The 22,880-nt window shown below is 48.3% G+C and overlaps 1 protein-coding gene across 1 annotated transcript; it reads right to left on the reverse strand.

Moving 5' to 3' along the window:
- Positions 1 to 368: 368 nt before the first annotated feature.
- C27H6orf89 (chromosome 27 C6orf89 homolog) lies at positions 369 to 21,123 on the reverse strand. The gene is made up of 8 exons (XM_068419473.1): positions 21,043 to 21,123; positions 17,249 to 17,456; positions 15,818 to 15,983; positions 5,302 to 5,456; positions 4,845 to 4,966; positions 3,434 to 3,560; positions 2,588 to 2,711; positions 369 to 2,187 (listed from the first exon to the last, which is right to left on the reverse strand). Exons 2-8 carry the CDS (start codon positions 17,435 to 17,437, stop codon positions 2,102 to 2,104), a joined length of 969 nt encoding a protein of 322 aa, XP_068275574.1. The 5' UTR covers positions 17,438 to 17,456; positions 21,043 to 21,123; the 3' UTR covers positions 369 to 2,101.
- Positions 21,124 to 22,880: the final 1,757 nt, after the last annotated feature.

The raw sequence follows: 22,880 nt of genomic DNA on the forward strand, positions 1-22,880 counted from the left end.
AAGGACACTTAGAAGTAAGAGCATCAGCAAACCACCCGGGATCTCGGTGACAATGGGTCAGGTTCTCTCCGTACACATCTCTAACCAAATGCTTTACAGAAATGGATCAGGTACAAAACCAGTGCGAGGTGAAGTAACCTTGTCAGCCTTTGAATTTGACTTGAGAAGCTGCCAAAGTGTAAATAGCAACAGTCACTAATGAGGCCCTAATTCTGCCATCACCAAACTCCCAAATTTCCATTAACTAAGACGCAGGCTTTAGGAGCAGAGAGGGGTGGTGTGTGTGCGTCTTGGCATGTACAAGATTGCATGTAGAGTTACAAGTGTAAAACACACCCCCCCAAGCATTAACAATACTAACAGAAGTCTCATTAATCCAATTCCCTTTAATATTTTGCTACAAATTAGATTAGTCCTTCTGTGTCCTGAGAGAGTCAGACTCTCCCGCTTTGGTTCTACTAGATCTGGTGCACGTTGGTCCAGTGTCGAGGGCCAGGCACACAGACTGACACGGGTGCTGGGGTTGTTTACAGGTGAAAAACAAGGGTTATGCATAGAAATGTTTGCAGTGTCAAGGCCTCAGACTAAATTCTTTGGAGCAAGAACTGTCCTCTGCCTTATCCTTGTACAGGAGCCAGACGTGGTCATCCCACTTGGCAGCCTTTGTCAGGCCCTAACAAGATTAGTACGATGTTTGCTCCCATTCTCCTGGTTTTGCTCAAAAACAAAGGCTGGACAGACGTTTTTTCCAATCTGCCATTTTATACGTACCTAAAATATTTACAGAGGAAAAGGTTCTCGGCTCCTGAGAACAGAGTTAACTTGCTCTCAAACAAAACCCCTCCCAATTCCATATTAACAACTGTGAGAGTATGTCCTGAACCCCAGCCCTGGCCTATGAGTTCAGCCTGACACATCTGTAAATGATCTTCAACAGCAGGATCGGACCCAAAGGATCACACTTGGAAGGGACCGCAGCATCCGCAGCCTGCAAACACTGAAACCGAGCCTCTCTCAGGGCACTGGATAAAGCAGTGTTCAAGCAACAGGAAGCATGCGAAGGCAGCTTGGAAAGGACTCAGGAAAAACCAGCGTTCATTCTGAAGACAGAGTTCCAGGTCTGGGAGGAGTTGATGCAAAAAAAATACCAGGGATGAGGAAGATTTCAGGTGTTCCCATAGGTACCCTGGGCTGGGAACGCAGGCAGCACCTCTCAAAGCAAGGAGGACATGAAAATGGTCACACAGCCCTGGTGTCTTCGGTGCACCATCAGGAGATGAAACTTGTACAGAGCTGCTCTGCACCCAGCCCCATCTCCATCCACAACTACTGCACTCTCGGCACCATCACCACTAAAACCTGCATCAGTATTTTTGTAGGAAAGGAGGTGAAGGAAAAAAAAGCAGCGACTATTTGGCTCACTCACAACCTGCTGACAGAGAGCCGCAGAAGAGTGATCACAAGACACAAAGAAGAGGCCTGAACAGGTTCTTTTGGTAGAAGAACGAGGCAGTGGGTGAGGGTCTCTGGCCCTTGGCTGCAAGGCTCATCTCAGCCCTGGAGCACAGAGCCAAGACCGGCTTTGTGGGACACACTACTGAGGCACACAGCTATGTACTGATGGAGAGATGGGGTGGAGCTGGGACACATCACCAATTCATTCCCTTTATAGAGCTGGCCTGACAAGACAGGCTCAAAGCTTCCTCCTCGGGAGGAATGTACACAGAAATGTCACACACCCTCCCCACTCCCAAACCCCCCGGGAGGTTTCAGAAGTGCCATAATCCACAAAGGACACAAGGTGAATCTCATCCTGAGAAATCCCTCTGTTGTTCCTGGAAAAAACCCTTTGCTGCAAACCCAGGGCTTACCTGAGGGGACAGGGAAGGTCATAAATAGCTTGAGCTTCTCCCAAAATACATTTGAGGAAAGGCAAAGAATTACCTCAAGGGTCAGGAAAACAGTCATTGTTAAACACTGTAAACATGCAGGGTGGCAAAGCTGCCTGCCCCAGCTCTATCTCTTTCAAGACGTTGCCTTGGCTTCAAAGCTGAAGGTCTTCTTGTCCTGGAAACAGCTTTGTTTTCCCACCCCACTGTCCTTAGCTAGCAGCTCCATCACAAACCACCGCAGGCTCTGTCCCTTTGGCCGTGAAGCTCATCGTCCAGTAATCTGCGCTGGCGTAACCTTTGGAAGACACAATGAAGAGGCAATATTAGATAAATCCATGCTTAATGACTGCTCCCGTTTCCCGGGAAGTGCTGGGGGTACGCAGAAGCTCTTTGGAAAGACACCGCCCTCAGTGACACGCTGGGTTTGTAACACCCAGCAGAGCATCAGATCTTGTGTAGCCCACACTGCTCAGTTGTCACACTGAGTATCTCATGGTATCCTGTTGTTTGTGTTTCAGGCCACAAACTCCCAGTCCAGAACGATCACTCATCTGCACAGCAGGCACACGCCAGTTTGGAAGTGGCAATGGCACACACCACCTTCTCAGGTGTCAGACAGAAAAGACCCAGCTGGAAGCAGGCTCCTGGCTCCAAGGGATCTCCCAGACCCTGCATGCTACAGCACTGGTACTCACCCAAATCTCCAGCTTCCAGCTCCACCTTGAACATCTCACAGTATCCTCTGCACTTGTCCAGAGGTACAACAGTCAGGGTGAGCTGTCCGCTTCCAACAGCAAACAGGCTGTGCAAACTGTAGCTCTAGGATGAGACGACAGTATTTCAAAAGCCTCGCTAGCTTTTCTTGTGTCTGTCTGATGTTTGCAAACAAGGGGCAAGTCACTGCCCTGCAGCAAGGTGAGACAGCGCAAACCACAGGTTTGCTGCTCACCCCAGTTACGAGTAGATCATAGCTGAGGTCAGCTGCATGCAAGGGTCCTCCCCTCTTCTGTCCAAGGCAATGCAGGCCCTCCACACCCACAAAGCCCACAAGAAAACAGAGAGGAGATCAGGCTAGAAGCCTGAAGTGTCACCACATTCAGGGAAACATCTCCATGGCAGGTATCTCGGAATGGGTGAGACTGGCTGCCAGAAACAGCTCCTACAATGCAACTCTTAAAGGAATTCTGCCCAACTGTGCACAAAAAAGACCATCCACTCACTCAGCTACAGAGCAGGGCCAGGACATAAATGTGAACGGAGCTGGGACACCACGCAGGCATCTCTAACCACCAAGGGAGATGGATGAGGTGTACCACCTGCACACGACTCCTGGGTGGTACAGCAACCTTGAGCTGCCACATTACACAGGGATGGACAGAACTGAGGTCCCTTCCAACCCTTCACCGTTCTGTGATTCAACCCTACACCCTTCTGTCAGGACTGTATCAGCTGAAAATGTCCTGCAAATCCCCCAAAGTCTCGGCGCTTCTGGAGGACAGCTCACAGACAGGGAGATAACGTCTCTGGGATGAATTTCTCACCTTATTCCCCAAATCTGGGTGGCGGATGAGGAAGCAGCTCTCCAGGGACACTGCCTTGGGGAAGGACAGCAAAGAGGAAGTAGGGAAAAATTCCTGCAGAATTCGAGTTTTATTCACAGATTTGTTCCTAAACAAAACAAAACAACCCATATTAAAGAAATACCACACAATGATAATGCTTGTATTTAAAAGGCTACTTCCAAAATCAAAATTCTTCACAAATATTCATGCTTGATAAACAGCCTGCTGATAGACTAGCCCCTAGGAGCTAAGAGCAAAATCCAACTTCTCAGCTTCTAAACCTGTGCTCCTTTGTAGCTTCCTCTTAGTGCCTGCAGCAGGACCACGTAAACAGGGAACAAACAGATCATCACGGATGCCTAAACTTAATTCCCCTCCCTTCTTCCCTTAAAATGATCCGAGTCATTGATCAGATCCATTAATTACAAAAGACGCAGAGAGGTGGCATTGTATGCAACCATAACTGAAACCACATGGCAAGGTGGGGGGAATCCAAGTCTATTCTCTAGGCCAGGGAATGTAACTGGAAAAGGCAGGGTGCGGCTTGTTATTTTTACATCTCTGTCTAGCAGCTCGACGTGATTAATACTTCTGTACCCTGATCATCCGTCTACCAGCACTGCTGTCAAGAAGTGCAGCAAGAAGGTCCCATCCAACCATTAGCCAAAGCACAGACTCCACCATGCCCTTCTCCAAGCCTGCTTAGACGCTGCTCCTTTGCTTGTACAAACGTGCCAGGGAGCCTGCTCCACACCTGGTGGCAGCTGCCCATGTTACTTCTCTCCCTTCTCCACATGAAAAGACTTTGCTAATATGCTGGGTTGCTCATAGAGCTCTGAATTGTTCACATGTCTTAGAGCCACACTAAAGGCTTTAGCAAAAAGCCTTTAGTCAACAGGGGTCAGGGATTAGGGTAGGCCACTTTTCCTGCATGGGACCAGTCACACATTGCAGGATCCCTCAGCTTCCTGTTGCTTCTCAGTGTTTTGGCAAAAGTCATGGCACCTCTTCTCAGTCAGCACTAATTGCTCAGTGGAAATCCTCTGCTGACAGAGGCAATTAGAAATGTAAACCAGTTGCCTCAGGTGATCAGACCACAGCCCAGATGATTAACGTATGGCCTGAAGAACAGGACCGAGCAGTCACCGGATATTTTTGTCTTGTAAAGTGAGCAGTACATGAAGTCCCAGCCACAATACTCCATTTTTAGTGCAGAAGTCTTCTCCTTGGATCAAATCAGTGCCAGCAGGCAGACAGAAGACTCTTAACCCCCTCCTGTTCCCCTTTCCTCCAGGTAAAGTACAACTTGCAAGCTCCTGGTAGTTCACACGGGCAAAGAGCCCTGCAGAAAGGACATATACATCTATCACACGTTTTGTCTTTGACTCACCCGGGAAAGAAAAACGGGCAGCTCCACAATTCAGCTGGATTTTCTTCTATTATAACCTCTGCCAGTTCTGGATCCTGGGACTGAAAATGCTTCAGTTCTTCATAGGAGAGATGCTGTCCTGTCTTCAACGACACAAAACAAAGATAAAAGCTGTGCACCTGAGGTTCTTCCCCTCTCCTATTTCCATCCCACCAAAGAACATCCAAGAATGACAGCCATCTAGATTGCTAAGTTTCCAACCACAATGATAATTAGTCAGAGGCACAACTTGCTAAGGATGCAGTGAGCTCCTCACCTCCTGACATCTTTAAACTGGGGCTAAATGTCTTCTTAGATATATGCTCTACCTCAATCAGCAGTTTGAGTTTGTGGTTGAAAACACTGGACAGGGGTCTTTGGCTGGTGTTATTCAAGAGTTTGGACTAATCATCCAGCCTGACAAATATCCATGCATTACCTTGATTAGAAAAGGCTGAGACCTCTGGAGCTTTTCTGAGAGTTCTCCAAAGTCTGTCACTATCTGAAGGCTTTTCACAGCAGAACAGACTGTGCAGTTTGCGGGAAGCGTAGAAGTGTTCTGTCTGCAACCTGCAGCCCACCAGTCCTGGCATTCTTGGGAGGAAACAAGAGAAACGTGTTTAATAAGACCAAAAATGAAAATGGAAAGGAGATAAACTCGATGATAAACTCATTATCCCTAACATGAAACACTGATAGCTTCCGATGGCTGTAAGTTACTCAACAAGAACAAGCTTCACCAGGGCAGGGAACTCGTCACAGAATGTGATTTTGGAGATATGGCTCAGGGTTGTGAGAAATCAGCTCAGCTGATTGTGGTGTGACAATGATTTCCCTGAAAGTGGAGAAGGGACAGCAAAACCTGTCTGAAAAATAAAGTTGTGAAACAAGGATGCCCAGCAGCTTTTTGGGGGGGTAAAAAGCCACCTGCCTGTTATTGCCATCGTGGTTTCCAGCCACAGTCATGCCCCTGCACGTGGGTCATAACTGATGAACAGCACTTAATAGGAAAGCTCTTGTTTTATTTTTCCCTCCAACATCTGCAGCAGACAATGAGGAATGTTATAGAGGATTTAGGTTCATTACATAACAACAAGGAGCAGATTTGGATTAATTTTGCTGTTTTTCTCTCTAAATATCTCCAGTCAACTCCCAAATGCTGCATTTCCCACCCTGCTGCTGGGATATGAACTGAAAGGGCCCAGGATATAATTCCTAGTCTTTCTGGAAGACACTTCTACAGTGCTTTCAGGGAAAGGGGTAAAAAGGCAAAACAAAGTGTAAAATCCTTATTGCAAGCAGAAGTCCCACTCCCATGAGAAACTGCTCCAATGTACTTTCCCTCCCTGCTCACAAGAGAAAAAAGAAAATCTTTGTTCCACTGCCTGTAGAAAGCTTCAATTTTACAACAACAAAAAAACCTCAACTCACAAAAAACAGCTCGTCAGTGACAGGAAACAAAAGGCTGAAAGATCTCACCAGAGGAAGGGCAGTCGCCATGAAGAGAACAAGAAAACATATCTTATGGTCTCTCATCATCCAGGGAGTAGCAATACTACAATCTCTTTCTGGGCACAACTTAGAAACCTCATCCCTGAGCATTAAGCACAGTTGTCCCCAAATTTTCTCTCCAGACTCAGGGTAGTATCCCACATAACAGGATGCTAATCAGCTTGACAATATAGAGCTTGATTCCTCTTTTGAGCCAGGCTGGGATATTTGCATTCTCAATTGCTCGATTCAGGAGGTTATTTCTTTTCCCCATGAATAACACAAGAGGAGCAAGGTTGAGACGCATTTCAAATGCCGCAAGTGGGGTTGTGGGATTTTTTTTTTTTTTTTTTTTGGTAATTAATCTTTTAGATTTATTGTTGAGGGTGTTAGCCTGTACACCAGCACGCGTGTGACTGGCATGACAAGTACTGGCAGCGAGAAGTGCCTGCCCTTGCAGGGAGGGAGGGAGAGGAGACCGTGCACAGAGGAGAGGGCACGCAACTGCACACCGGGGACCAGAGCAGGAGTTTTACCGATGATGCTTATTCTTTTGATCACCCTCCCTGCATTCCTTTTACATTATCACCCTCCCCAGACACCCTGGGGGATTATTTGGTTTAAGCCGAGCGCGCCGTCTGCGTGCACGCACAGTCTGCTCGGAGATTGAAAAGAAAGATGCACTCTTCATCCCAGTGCGACCATCACACGACGGTCCCATCCACTCGCATTCACATGTTAAAGTGCTGGGCGTGGGCAATTATCCCTGTGGAGTTTGAGTGCAGGAAAGCAGCTGTAGTATTGACACGTGTGACTATCGAGTACGTGACAGAAGCGCAGGCCGGTGCCAACTAACCTCTGCTCCACACTTGTGCTTTCTCACCCCTCTTTGAGGAGCAGCCTTCAGCTTGTTAAGCAGAACCTCAGTTCCCCATCAGTCATACCCACCTAATACTTGCTTTTATGCCTTATTAGCTCTCCAGAACAAGAGCTATCTCCTCCCCTGTGTCAGGATAACTCCCAGCAGAGCCAGGGCTGCAGACTTCCAGCTGCTAACACAGCACAGACGAAGAGATAACAACTTTCCTTACAACACATCTATGATTAATGCTAGAAGGAGTTTATGACTGTACTTTCCACTATGCAGAAAAATAACTTTCAACTTACAATCAATTTAAAATGAGTACCCCGCCCTTCTTGGCCATTTTCACAGAGGATCTCCCAAGTTTTTTGGCTGTCCCCAGAACTGCAGAGGGGTGTGTGTGCACAACCCCAGAGATGCTGGGTGTGGACTGGGAGATTGGCAGCTAAGAGGTTACTGAGCCCATTGCAGTGAAGCAATAAAACTTATGGACACTTGCCCATATAGATGTGAGAGCAGGATCTCAGCTCTGCTCTCTTTAGGGACCATATGAAGGGTGAAGTATCAGTCTGCCGCTGCAGCAGGTTCAAAGGGAAGCCCTGCAGCAGGGGGACCTTTTGCTCCAGCAAGACACACGGAGCCAAGGGCTGCTCCTGACCCTAATGAAGTGTTGAAAATGTAAAACCTCCTGCACGTAGAGCTGCAGGTGCTGAGGCAGCTTGCTGGCTCCCCTGCCAAGCTGGTTTGCTCCCCAGCACTCAGGACTGCAAGGCTGAAGAGGTCTCCAGCAGGCAAGTGACAGCTAGGTCTGCACAGGGGAAGGGGGACTCCCCGAGGACTTCAGTCCCCCCAAGTCTTCTGTCCTTACAGCTTGTTGCTACCATCACCCACGATAGCAGGAAGGAAGCTCCCCAGAGAGCTGAGGCACTGAGCAGCTCCACGATCTGCAAAGGTTGGTTCCAAATCCCCAGTTCCTCTTTTCTGCGGATGATGCTACTCCCCAGTCCCACCACATACCTCACTAGGAACCAGCGCTAGGAATAGTCAAGCAGCTTCAGCAAGCTTCAGGTGAACTCAGGGCTCTCAAGAAAGACTGGCCTGTGCACTGAATATTCACAAGACATTTATTTCTGTGCCCTTTCTCACAGGACAAGCCTGGCTGCAAACGTTCATTAACACCCACAACACTTCTGGACTGTCCCTCACAGGATCCAACACACATACCATCAGGGACTACAAAAATAACTTGTAATCAGGGTAGGTGAGCAGGTAAACCTCAGGGCTCTCAAGGAGAGTGACCAACTCTACATTGGCCCATTCAAATGTAAGCTCAGGATGGGGGTGGACTCACCCTGGCCCGACCCAGTGACTCATTTATGGCACTGCACCGACAGCCACAACCTTGTTCCTACGTGCTAGATCCAACAAGAAGATGCTGATCTCCACTTTTACAATGTCTCCCTGCAGCTGCATATTTGGAAAAGTCAGGGAATTTTTCAAGGTGGATCTGAAGAGACCCTTCAAAGGAAGGGACTAAGACCTCAGCCTACCCTCTGCTGTCTGCAACCATACTTTCCCCTCAGCCAAAGGGACCCTCTACAAACATGCATCTGACAGCTCGTGGGATACTTACCTCCTCCATTCATTTCCACAGCAAAAGCCCAACTACGAGCTGGTTCTTACGGCTGACATAGGGCAGAGCTTTTTAAGAGACATTTGATCCCACCTGTAAGATTCCCAGGGATGAAGGGGCCATGAGATCCTCAGATGTCCAATTACCATCACCACAGAAGGGCTGCAGCTCTCCCCCTCCAGTTGGAAACACCTAACTTCCAGATACTGGATTTTACAGTGCTGTTTTCCATTATTTTAAGGACAGGGATTTGCAAGGTCTAGCCCTTAACCTTAAAGTGAAGTTGCAGCTCATAACCTACTCTTATTGCTTTGACAGCCAGAAAATATGCAGGCCAGGTTGTTCTTGCTCCTGAGATACGACTAGCCACTTGCCACGTTGGGACCACTGCAGAATTACAGATACTACACTCCTTGAGTAAATAGCTTGTTACTTGCCCTGCTAGGCCATTGCAGCAGCATATACTATATGCTTATCACCACATCATCTTTCCTAGATTTTATAGAAAGACAAAACTATTTTAAAAACTCAAAGTAATTTAGACATCAACTCATGATCACAATCTATGACGTGGCTAAATCTCATCATTCTTACTTTACAGACGTAGAAATTAAGAGCTACTGTGTGGCACAGTTCAGAGGAGACATTCGGAGCACTCTGTTGCAAAAGCAATGTTTCCCAAGCTCCATCTTGCTGAAATTATTCACTAGGCTAAAAATTAATTTGATCATTTATAATGTCATGTCAAAGTCAGGCTAAACTGATGGGTTCTTGAGTAAGTCAGACAGGAATCATCAGGAGTGCTTATTAATTACAGGGTGGAAGTCCTGATTAAGGAATGCATCACAGTGGGGTTTTAAATATATACTACAAAGAGGGTTCCTGTTCAGCACAAGATCCTCACCTCTTTCTCACATTGAACTTTTTTTGTAGCTCTGAGTATATTGAACATATTTATGCCAGGAGAAGAAAGTACCTTCCAGTTTGGTTCACAGCATTTTTAGGAACAGCTAGCAACAAAATAACAGCTACAACAAACCCATCAAGAAACCCTTATTTTTGCTCTGGGTAAAACATCAACAGCTCAAAGAACTACTCATTCATTTCACTAATGGGTAACGGCTGGTCAAACAACTGAAGGATGATTAGTCAATCTCTAGCAAAGCACAAAAATGATTTTGATCCAACCAGACATTGTGAAATCAAGTCTGCTCAGCCTAGCCCAAGAGGAACTCACAGTCCACTGGGGCGAAAGAGCATTATTTCCAGGAGAAATCTGCACCTACCAATCCAGAAAACTGAAGGCAGGGACCAAGCTGTCAGGAAAGCCTCCAAAGTCCACTCCAGCCTGCACCTCTGGTTGCACGCCCTAGAAGACAGCTTGTGCTGCTCTGGCAGCGCCTGCATGAGCAATCTGGCTCGGAGGAACAGCATGTTTTTGAAACACATCCCTCCCAGTTGCTGCCACTTGCCCGATGGTGGCTTCAGTCTGCAAAAGGTTTGATGTGTCTGTGTCATTAGTGCAAACTGGGCTCTGCTAGGCTGCTAAATGCCTCTGCAACAGGCCATGTGTGGCACACTCTCTTTCCAGGGAAGCAAATCCAAAGTGAGAATTCACTTGCTCTGCAATTGAGGAAACAAGAAATTCTGGAGGCATCAAAATATAGAAGCAAAAGGAAGAGTTTGTCGTGTTCCGGATTACCACGATGATTTGGAGTTAGTTTACTGTCAGCAAATCCAAATAAACAGTCCACTGGCTGAACAGAGGCCAAAGTAAAGCAGTATATGAACACAGCTTGGCACCACCCTGCACTGCAAAGTCAGCCTTTTTTTTTTCTCCCCTTTAAACAAGCCAACACACGTGTCTGTTGGTCACTCTCAGGTTATGTTATAAAAGGGTTGTTTACATGCACACACAAAAGATCAGATGAACTGGCAGCTGTATGGTGATGGGACGGAGCCCTGCACAGTGCTGCAACCCACATCATGGTCATACACATCTCAAAATGCTCCAGCTCCCAGAGCAGGTGTGTGAGAATACGCATGAACACAAGAGCAAACCAGCTTGGCTTTGCTTAGGAAAATAAAAAGATCCTTGGAAGCAAGAGAAGGCCATGCTGAAGGCAGCAAGGAGTCAGAAATCAGAGCCTGCTTAACATCCCGAGCAGCCTTGTTGTGCAACCCTTTCATTCAGAGTGGGCCCATGTTCCTTGGGCTCGTGCATCACTGAACCCAGCAGGTCAGATGCAGCATGGGCTGCAAAACCCACGGGGAAAGGCTGCCTGAATACCTGGGTGCTTAGCCCATATTGAGCTCAGGAAGCAGAAAATCCACCCTGGTGTAAGGCAGGAGTGCTGGATGCTCCGTTTCTGCACAGAGCTGTGCCAAGGAGAAACACATTTCAGGGGTACAGTAAGAGGACAGGAGCGTGAGAAGCAGAGAGAAATGTGGCTTTGGCTGGCCCATCGCAGGCTGCCTGCAAAGGGTTAAGGTCAGAAAGAAGCCAGGAGCTGGCCCGAGGACAAGGCAAGCCTCCAGCTAAATTGAAGGTGGCCAGCCAAGAGGCAGAGGCTGCTGTCCTCTCCCAGTAACCCAGCCTGCTGTGACCCGTCCCCACAAATAGCTCTTGGCACCAGGCAGGCCTTAGGACGTGACAGTGACAGGCCGTTTACATGGTGTGCTTACACACAGCTCCTCCAGCAGCAGTCCTTCCTCTAAGATTACGTATAAAACCCATAAACATGTTTTTTAGCCCTTCTGGTCTATGCAAAAAGGAGTATTTAACGCAAGGAATCTTCTCCAAGCTGGGGGCAACTTGCACAGGACCCCTTTTCCAACACTGAGCCACGTGTGTGCTTGTGTCTGATTTTAGGGGTGCTGACAGCTACCCATCCAGCTGATTTTGAACTGCGTAGGATGTATACGGTAAGGACCAGGTCTCATTATTAGAAGCAAAGTTCGATTTTCCTTGAGGTCATTACAAACCCGTTATCAGGACAACGTGCAAACTGTCACGTTGGATGAGAACCTGTTCGCCACTGACTGACCTGCTCTGCTGAGAGTTTTGAGCTGCAAGGACTGAACTTACCATGGGCAGACACACAAGTTACTAAGAGCAACTTCACGCTCTGCTCATCACATCACTGCTCTGGCAGGGAACGGTTATCAACCAGTTGCTGACATGACATCAAAATTCATATTTTGATATTAACAAAGCTATAAGGACGTCACACAGTTGTGATGGGAAGAACCACTGATAAATAGGTCGAGTGACCACCACTGTGGTTTTAAAACTTCTGTTAAAACAAGAGAAAACCCCTTGTCACTTGGCTGCTATTACTACAAGCTTCGAGAGCTCATTATATTACTTCCTAATGCTTTCAGGGGAGAGGGAAGTACTCGTACCCTACTTTGCACAGAGAACTGAAATACAGAGGGAGTGACTTGTCCATCCCAGCCTGTCAGAGAAGAGAAATAAATCCAGGTTACACAGGCCCTAGTTTCTGTTTGGAACTGCACTACAAAGCCTTGAGTTAACCCACGTGCTCACCCAAAATCCACTGTGTTCCTTAGGGCAGGTAAAGCCCAGAGGTCTGCAAACCCACCGCCTCCCCCAGGGCTACGTGAAGCGCTGATCTACCCAGCTAACAGTCACACGCTGCGGTGGCGAGAGGCATTTCCCCCGGCCCAGAGCAGGCAGCGTGACCCAGTGCTGGGGCTTTCACAAGCTCTGCGTAAACATGAGTTCAGGAAGAGCAAATGCAAACCATATTTCCACAGAACTTTTCCCCAACCGAAGGGACCTTGGTTCCTAGCCCTGGGAAAACAGCTGAAAAAGAGGCGCGGATGCCAAACCCAAGGGTCTAAGAGTCAGCTTTGAAGAAACAAAGGGTGGGAACATTAGTTTTAATATGGGAATTGATCCGGGGGAGAAAGCCAGCAAGCAACAGAGACGAGAGACAGGCAAAAAGGAAATTTACTTTGGACCTAATCCTACAAACTTAACGCAAGAGAGCTTTGCGGACACTGCTCCTCACCTCAGCTGCTCAAAGGTCCACCCACAGCCACCGACAGACAGGCAGCCCTTGTCATCCACAGCATGGCTCTTGGGGAGGAAGGGACTAGGATGAAGGTGAGGGTGAAGGCAGGTCACCCTGAGCTGGAGGGAGAGGGGAGCAGTATCCTGCACCCCTGCTCCTCCCAAAGCCTCACCACCACTCTATCTTGGGGTAAAGCAGGCATCCAAATTCCCCCAGTTCTGCAACATAAACCTGGCTGCTCAACCCACATCTACCAGGGGACCAGGCTTCAACCTGCAATCCCGGAGACAGGAAAGCTTCCCCAAGCCCACTATTCCCCAAGCAGGCTCAAGAGGGACAGCACGGCCCCAGCCCGCAGCCCCACGCAGGCAGGCTGTCCCTGCCTGCCCAGCCGCTTCAGGCTCGGAGGAAGCAAACCGGACCACCCGTGTGCCCACGCTTGCCACGGCTGGGCTTTGTCCACACCACGTTGGGCGGCGCGGGCGGGGGAAGTCTGCCAGCACTGCCGGTGGGCCAAGGCAGCCTCCAAACTGCTAACAGGTGGCTTTCAACAAGAACAGCCCGAGCTGGATTTGAACTGGTGCCCAAGCACAGAAAGCTCCAAGTTTCACCCTCAGCCCCCTCAAAAAATTCATCTACCAGGATCTGCATAGAAAAAGGAAGAGGAGTCTGTACATCAAGTCCCTTCGTTAGTGTTTTTCTCTGCTGCTCAGCCTTCTTGCACAGCATCCTCTCCTATGCAAGGATGCACTGGAGAACGTCAGACCTGCCTGCAAGGCCTCCCCAGCCTTATCCTCACATCAAGATGCAGCTTTACCCCTTCCCTTCAGCAGACAAGGCCAAAACTACGGGCAAAATGTTACATCAATGCACAAGGCAGGGCTGAAAGACAGCTCAGGGGACCACCCAGCCCCACGCCACGAAACTCCCTCTTCCAGATCCCTGCAGGGTGGCTTTACCACGGTCGACTCAGCAGCAAGCCGTGAAGTTGACACCAGCGCTGCTGGGATGGCCGGACGCTGGGACAGCCCCGGTGGCTGCAGCTGCCTGCCGGGAAGCCAGGACATGAGGGATTCCCACAGGAACCCAGCCAAGGTTCAGCCTGGGTGCTGCACTCTCCCCTTCAAATAACAGGGGTCTAGTCCGGTTCCTTTAGCTGAGGCAGGATCAAAGTTACCCGAGCCATGCCTAGCAAATCTGCTAACTGGGACATGCCATGGTTTCTACCACAACCTAATACTGTTGGAAAGACAGAGTGGGAACTGCCTCATCCCTTCTGTACCTCCCCTTCCTTCCCCAGAACTGGCTTGCTGCCCACCCTGTTGCTCATCACTTCAGAAGATTTCCGGGACTCATGGAGGCATGAGGGATTTTATATGCATTTAAATAACCACCTCGCATCCTTCCTTCCCATCCATCCTTCCCTTTTCTCCTGCTCCTTTGGATATTTCCCTCTCTCCTCCCCGTTCAGCTGGTTTTCCCATCAGTAGCCCAGACTCTCTCCTGCTCTTACTTATCTTCACAGCAAGCCGCTCATGATTTCAGGCAATCGTTGTCCTATAAACCTTTTGCTGTCCCAAGGAACGTCCCTGGGCTCTCCCCATCCAAGGGGGGTCCTGCAGCACCTGAAGGAAGAACCTGTCAACTTTCTGAAAAAAATTTCACTGAATAAATAAGAGTATTAAAGTTCCCGTTGGTTTCCTTCTCCATAGAGAAGCAAAGGGGTGTTCACTCGCGTCAATGCTGAAATGCAGCAGATAAGCAGGCTACTAATGTCAAGTGGCTCAGAGCCATCTCTCCGCCTTTGTTTTTTCCTCCCTTCGAGAGATCCCAGTGTTTAAGGAAGGAGATGAACAATGGGGGATACCCCGTCCCACCCACACCAACCCCAATCACCAGAAATCCCACATGTCAGCGGAAGTGAGGGAGACACACAGAGAAAATGCAGAACGGCGCTGGCATTTCGGGGCGCCCTTTTTAGCTACGGCAGGAAGGTCAGAGCCAGAACAGACAACTCCAACACAATGAGCTGCTGCAGCTAAATATAAACCCGTGGAGGGCATGGATGCAGGAGTTTGTTTTTACAGTGAGCCAACAGACGATCAACATTGTGCCACATCCCTGCTCAAAATAATTCACAGCTTTATCACTACTGACAGTCTTTGTGTTTTATCAAAGAGGCAGAGTCCATGCTTACACCCACTTGCCAGTCTAAGTCAGTGGAAATGATTAACTGAGAATAAGAAATACTCAAACTTTTCCATTTCTATTACGCCAGTCTAGGAAAATCTATTACGTTCCTCTCCTGTGATGGGACCACCTCATTAGGGAGCCACTTATCGAGCTTCCTCACACACACATTACCCTTAATGTTACATTAACAGCTATAAACACCGTAGCTCTCGAGCCCACAGGCCTTTCCCAATACGCTACTTGGCAAAAAACACTTTTCCTCAAACCCGGGTCACATGTTGAGGTTTCTACACTTTGCTCACAGACCAAGATTTGGTTGACAAACTGTTTTTGCCTGCTTACTGAGGAAAAAAAAAAAAGAAAAAAAGTGACATTTACCCAGCATAACTATCTTGGTATGATTCTCAGAACTGACGAGATTTTTTTTTAGAGGAACTGTTGTGGAAGAAAAACCCGAGGTGCTAAAAGCAAGGAGAAGAGAATGTGCAAGAACAAAATTATGAAGTTAGAGATAAAATATGCTTCAGCCCCAATGAATGGAAGGGAAAGAGCCCTAGCTAGAATTCAGGACGCTATTTTTAAGTACAGGGGTAGGAAAAGAAACAACCATGGTGCCATGCCAGTGATACATTTGTTATCTGGTGCCCAGGGAGACACTCAAACGATTCGCATGGCTGGTATTTAACTTGGTATTTCTTGCTAGGCTTATGTTACAGCAGAGAAATCATTTCCTTACTCTCGAGCATGTACTTCTTGGCAATAGGCAGAGAGAGCAGCCGGATGTGACTGACGAGGGAGCCCCAGGCATGGGCCCTGGAGAGCGGAGCTTCAGGCGGTAGTGGGCTGTATGGCTGGATCACGAAGTAAACAGTCAGCAAGACCAACCCCAGCGTGAGCAGGCCCTGTGAGAGAAAACACGCACGTAATTAATTATACTGCAGTGAGCTGGTGTGTGTTCAGAACCAGGACACACCTTCTGGCTGGTATCAAAGGGTTGTGGCTGTGCGCTCTAAGATGAACAATCAAATTTTTGCTGTGACTCCTCGTTCAGCTGCAATACTATTTAATAAAGCTGAGTGACAACTCTGCGTACGTGTTAGGGCTGTCCAAGGACAAAATTAAGCAGCCTTCAAACCCAAGCTACACAACTCTGTTCTTGTATCTTAGCACTGCAAATAATCCAGCACCAGAGCAATGAAGATCATCTACAGATAGTTCTGATTCCTCCCACCTAATCAAATCAAAGCTTGCACTTCTGCCGTACCTCTTACACAAGGTTTTCAAGGCATTTTGCAAACATCCATCAAGCCTTGAAACACTTTGGCAGAGTTGGCACCAGCTCCCTCCTCCATACCAGAATCCCAAATAAGCCTTAAAGCAATGACATGATGCATTTCTCCCCCAGGCCAAACTCAAAGTGAATCAACAGCAAGAACAGAAGCTGAAAGTTCAAACTTCCAGTTTCTTGTTCTCCTGCCTCATTTTACAGCTTTTTATAGGATGGAGGAAGACAGCTGGAATTTTTTTCTAAACAGAAATCATTGATTTTGTAAAGACAACACTAATATATTAGTGAATATTATGCCAGTGGGAAGTTTTCCATCCTTGTAGCAAACATCTCCAACCTACCTAACAACAGCATCCTTTCACCCACTTTGCAAAACTTTATTTACAGTATCTTTTAGTTAAGGGTCTCAAACCACTTTTCTAGCATCAAGCATCATGGCAACATGTTTATTTCATAGACTAGAAGAACAAAGACAGGCAGAAGCTTGTGACAAGGTCAGAAACAGAACCTGGATCTCTTCATTATCCAACCCTGAACTTTCAGAATCTCCTTCCTTCCTCACATTTCCACTGAGGGTGCTGACACTGGGAATCTTTGCCTGAAGAATCAATCCAAGTCTCATTCTTTAATAATTTAAGACGAAGAAGGTGTTGACATGTTCAACTTTCAACACACATGAGCAATTTCAAATCTCAGTCAGCTGTCTTTTGTTTTCAAACCAGCTCATGGGACAAGGGAAGGAAGCTACACTTCACAGCTTTTTAAATAAAAAACTCAGAAAAGTTCATCAAGAAAATGCAATGAGAAATAAAAGGCTCAGGTGCCAAAGGAGAACTCCCGACCCTCAAATGGTCTGTGCATGCATAAAAGACATCTTACCTTGTAGAGAATCACTAAGACAGGGTACCGTGGAGGTCCCCTTTGGGGTTCGTTTCTTTCCAAGAGCTGCTTGATGAATTTCTCAATGGCTTTTTCAGACATCCCACACTGGTGGCCAGTCTGCCTCACTAGATCAATCGTCTCTGATAGCTTGTCATAAATGCTGAGCTCGTTGGCTGAAAGCTCCATGGCCTCCGATGAAAAATCCCTGCGGAGAGATTCAGTACGTTAACAGAAAACACACTCCAGTCGCACAACTCAACACCAGCACACGCAGAGAGATCCCAGGAACATCACAATGTCTAGGCAAGAAGGAAGGCTGCTCTGGAGCAAACCTGTTTGCAGCCAAAGGCACAACATTTAGCCGCAGTCCTAACAGTCTCTGCTGGTTCAAAATCCTACAGGGACTAAAAGAAGCCGTGAAATTTCCTGACAAGAGAAGAACCGGCTGAGATTTGCAGCTTATGTAAATGAACAAAGCTTCCCAGAAATCAATGAAACTCCATTTATTCATCTCTTCCAAATGAAGCCGTCCCATAAAGCGATTGCTCACCAAGTACAAGAGCCAGCAATACAAAGCTGATCAGCACACACAGTAGCCAAGCTAAGCTCTCCTGCACTGTAATTTTAGTGGCTCATTTTAACATAGATTTGTTTTCATTAAATCCCCTGTCAGCAGTAAGAACAGGACAGAGAAAAAAGCAGTATGTGCGGGGCAAAGTTCAACCGTTTACAATTTGTTTAAATTTTCACAACCTAACATCCAGGCCAACTGATTATTGAGTAACAGTAACGTGATAGCAGCATGCTCTGCAGGCAACAAAAGCTCCTAGTTCCTCTGAAAGTTTGCCTGCAGGTCATTCGTATGCAGAAATGCCACAAAATTAAATACCCCAGCAAGAACTGCATTGTGAACTCCAGACGGAGACAAAATGGCATTTGACAGCAAATCATTTCCCACCATGACATTTCAACGGGGAAGCTTGTAAAAGCACACCTAGAAGCGATCAACATTAAGATGCCAAAAACAAAGAAATGTGTTCCTCTACCACTCCCCCTGTCTGCCACAAAGGCAGGGCCTCGCCACACCAAGAGCAGCAGATGGGCTGAAGAAAAGATGCAAAGAAATTGCTGGACAAGCTAATAGCCGCCAACGTGAGAATCCCATTGTTGGAGAGACATTTAGCCTCAGAAAAACACTGCTGGGGGAAAGGGAGCATCTGTGAGGTCTTGCTTTGCTTCTTGTTTCTGAGCCGGGAAAACTCTTAACCTGGATCAAACTGGGACAACTGAAACTCTCTCTGGAGAGACACAGTTTAGCAATGCATTGCCCTGAAAGCACAGACTGAGGACCCACACGTAAACACACAAGAAGTGCAACTGATACACCCAGTTCACAGCTGAAAAGGGAAATCAGGCCCCTGTCCCCCTTTTGCTCCAAGTACCACCTGGCACCAGCTCATGAAGGCAGTGTGCTGCTTCACCCAAATCACCACCTTGCTCCACGATGTCTGTCGCTGCACTGCAAGAATTGTATAACTATTTACACAGGTCTCCTCTGCACACACCTCACAGCACAGCCTGCATTTTAAAAGCACGGCTCCGTTTTGCTCATTCGAGAACAAGCCGACAAGCACTACGTAACATGCTACCTACACTTAGATTTGCTCTGCTGTAACTCGTTCTGGCTGCTCCCACAGGACAAATCAGCTCTAAACGCATGTATGTATGTATATATCAAGAAATAAGATTCTCTTGTTAGGCAGCCAAGCTTGAAATCCAATTTGCTTTTAAAGAACTGGCAGACAGCTCTTCCCCTAAACTATGGGCTTCTACAAGAAGTCAGAACTCAAGTGATTGCATTTTTAATATCTTCTTTTCTGCAATGCTAGGGTGTAGTTTCAGAAAAAAATCCACTTTTCAACAGGACTACCAGCTTCAGCAATTGCTCCTCTCCCCCCAAGATCAACTCCCTGTTCTGCTCTTGCACATTTGTTTCTGTGGTCACATGGTGAATCAGATCAGGAAAATTATCTGGCTGAAAAATAACCCCTATTTATTTGGTCAGCAGCTGCCTAAGCATCCAACTCAAGCAGTTAATGTCAGATGTTATATTAACATTAGTGTCAAATATCTAGCCACAGCCTTAGAAACACCAAAAGAGGAAAATGCCAAATTAAAACCTAACCCCAAGCACACAATGAGAACATGCTGCACTACATTGCCAGGTTAATTAGCTCCTGGCCCTGTTCTACCCACATTCCTTGCGTTCCATGCAAATATTTGTCCCAGATCTTACCACCTGAGTAGCCCCATGGGCTAGCTAAGCTGCCCCAAAGCAGGTTTGATCAATAATATCTCATTATGGATTGTAAGCTCTCCAAGGCAGGGACCTTTTCTTCTCATCTGTAAAGCACCTGGCAGGCACTTGGCTCTATAAAAACAATACATTGCTTTACTAACTCTTTCATTTATGTAATACCCTGATTCATATAACAAGCAAGAGCCAGCACATCTGCAGGATATTAGATGCCTTTTCTTTTTTTCCCCAGCTTCTATGATTACTTTAGTTGCCTTGACACTGCAATTGGTGCACTAAATGGTCTGAAAGGTTATCTAGCTTCCTCTGCTCCCATGTGCCAAAGCTTTCGCCTGTGAAGCTCTCCTGTGCTGAATTCCAGCAGATTCAGCAAGCTTCCCCTGCTTGCAGAATCTGCCTGGAACCACTTAAAACAATTATCCCTACAGAAATGCTGTCAAACACGGCGATTTCCCCTTTTCCAAACAGCAGAAGCATCCTACTACGATAAAATGCCGAGATACATCCCATTTCTCCCCCCTCTACATTTGTATTCAACTCTGAGCAAATACCTTCGAGCACAATCCCTGCAAGTCCCAGACATTAAAAACCCCAATGCAGCTCCTTGACCAACTCAACAGTAACCCATGTCCTCAGCTAGGAAATAAAGCACTACGCTCCCACATTGTTTTGAGAACAGATGAGGCCTTAAAGAACAAATAACAACCCATTATTCCCCTTCCTATCACCACGATACAATAACAACAGACTACTGTAGCGTCACAGGCACATACTGAACGAGTCGTATCCCTTGCACACAGCAACCCCTCAGAGACAGGCCTTTTAAACTAGGGAACCCATATGTTACTGCTATTTTTTAATGAACTCCACCACCCTAGGAGGAATAAACAGCTCTCTCTGCAAGCATAAATAGCCACGGTTCTCGGCCTGAAGGGTTTCCACCCCAGCGCCCAGTCCTACCCGCAAACCTGATGCACGGCAGGGTGTTTGGACCCAGGCTTTAGAAAGCTAAATATTTATAAAGAGAAAGGCTGTCGGGGGAGTCTTTAAAAGGGAAAGCTCGCTCGCCTCGCTGCCGAACCTGAAACAGCGATAGAAACACACACATTCTCGTCTGCTTTAACACCGTTTATCTGCCTCCCTCGGCCCTGCTCAGGGGGTCAGGCCCCAGATATGGGCTAAAAACCCTCCGGAGAGGGGCCTGCACCCCACGGCATCGCCCTTATTGATCTCCGAGGCAGAGCAGCTCCAGCCAGGGCCTTTTTTTTAAAAAAAAAATTAAATAAATCAATGAATTGAAGCAGAAAACAGCCCCCACCCCCGCAGCTGGGCGCCTGGCGAGGGCCTCGCTGAGGCCCGTGGAGCTCCCCCACCCCAGGCCCGGGCCTACCCTGAGGGCCGCGGCCCGCCCGTCCCGGTGCTCCGGGCCCCCCCAACCGCCGCCCCGTCCCCCCTCAGCCGCCCCCGGCCTCACCCCGGCACCGCCCGGCGGCTGCCGCGCTCCGCCGCCCGGCTCCGGGCTCCTCCCGCCCGCGATGGAGGCGGGGGCCGAGGGGCCGGGCCGGGCCGCCCCGCCGCTTCCTGCTTCCGCCGGGGCCCGGCCCAGCCCGGGACGGCCCCGGACACCCCCAGCGCCCAAAGCGTACCCCAGTATCCCTAACAGCCCCCGGAGCCCAGAGTCCCCCTGAGACACCCCAGCACACAGTTGAGCCTAGAACACAGAGACACCCCCCCCATATCCCTAAGACAGCCCCCCCAGCACCCACCTGAGTCCGTGGCCACGCTCAGACCCCCCCAGCACCAGCCTAAAGCCCCAGCACCCTCAGACTCACCCCCTCAGCATCCACCTGAGCCCCCAGCACCTTAAGACCCCCTCCAACACCCACCTGAATCCCCAGCACTCTCACCCCCCCAGTAACCTTAAAAGCCCCCCCCAGCATCTGCCTGAGCCCACAGCAGCCCTGAGACACCCCCCCAGCATCCCCTGCAAACCACAGCATCCCCAAATCCTTCGCTAGCCAGATCCTACAGTATCCACGAGACCCCTCCCTTTGCCCCCAAGCACCCCCTAAGTCCCTGGCATCCCCCCACAGCACCCAGCCATCACCCCCTATAGCCCCCCAGACCCTACAGCAGCCCCATCAATCCCACTTACCTCCTCCAGCTCTGCTGAGCTGCATTTGTGCTCCCCACCAAGACCCTTCCAGTGCCCCCCCTGAACCCCACTTACCCCCAGCCCCATGGGGACACGGATGCTCATTCCTGCAGCTTGAGTGACAAGCAGTGACCATGCATTGGGTGTTAACCCCATAAAAAGTGTGGGAAAGGTTTCCAGGAGTAAAGGGCTGGGAGATGAAGCAAGCAGAGGTCCCCAGAGCCACCCATGGTATCAAAAGCTCAGAATAAAGCAGGAACAAGGGGTCCCAGCCTCACCCAGCTCTCAGCCACGGGCTTCAGCCCTTAATTGCAATTAAAGAGCTGTTGGTCACAGCTGTGATGGGTGTTTTTGGTATCTCCCTGGTCCCTTTTCAGCCTTGTTTAAATTCTCAGCCTCAACAACTTCCTGCAGCGACGAATTCTGCAGTTTAATTAAACATTATGAGAAAAAAGTACTTCCTCTTATCAGCTTCGAATTTCCTGCCCTGTCAATCCCAGCACACGAAGCGGGATGGTCTCTGCAGCCCGATTTTACTGTCTTTTGAGGGAAATGGGGTGAAATTCTGGGAGCCACTGCTGGGCGAGACCCAAGACCTGGGGGCTGGGGCACTGAAAGCTTTGGCCGATGATTTGTTCCCACTTGTCAGGTGCTCGTCCGGGTTCTCTGCTTTCAAGGCAGATGCATCAAAGCGAGACAGCGGTAAACGCCTGCTGACTTTGGGTTGATATCTGAGATCTTCTGCAGTCTTGGCTTGGCTGGGACAGCTCCTCTGTTTCTCATGAAGTGCCTTGAGGAATTACAAATGGCTTGAAGGGAAACGACCTGCTTTAAAAAAAAATTCCTGTGGTCCAAACAAATGTGTTTCCCTGTTGCTATTAATATCTCAGACCTTGATCCTCCTCCAAACCCTCATGCAGGCGTTTAACAGCTTGCAAATGAGCGGTGCCTTTGATTCTGGAGTGGGAACGTTTGCTGGGATTGTGAATCATAAAAGGTGGAAGGTGCTTTCACATGCAACGCGCTGACCGTGTTTTCCAACATGCTTTATTGCCTTCCTGGCGCTTCTCTCAACCTGGCCATGAAAAATTCATTTCCAAGTTCGGAGGGGAGTTTTGGAGTGGAGTAATGCTTGTTTTATGCAACACCTTCGGGCA

The sequence above is a fragment of the Nyctibius grandis genome, chromosome 27 (genome assembly GCF_013368605.1).
Source record: "Nyctibius grandis isolate bNycGra1 chromosome 27, bNycGra1.pri, whole genome shotgun sequence".
Lineage (NCBI taxonomy): Eukaryota > Metazoa > Chordata > Aves > Nyctibiiformes > Nyctibiidae > Nyctibius > Nyctibius grandis.

Excerpts from the sequence above, each read along its gene's own strand:
- C27H6orf89 (XM_068419473.1), bottom strand. The coding sequence starts at position 17,437 with ATGGAGCTTTCAGCCAACGAGCTCAGCATTTATGACAAGCTATCAGAG. Across the intron at positions 4,967-5,301 it reads CTCAGCCTTTTCTAATCAAG|ACAGGACAGCATCTCTCCTA; the intron begins GTAATGCATGGA and ends GTGTCGTTGAAG. Across the intron at positions 2,712-3,433 it reads ACCCAGATTTGGGGAATAAG|AGCTACAGTTTGCACAGCCT; the intron begins GTGAGAAATTCA and ends GTCTCATCCTAG.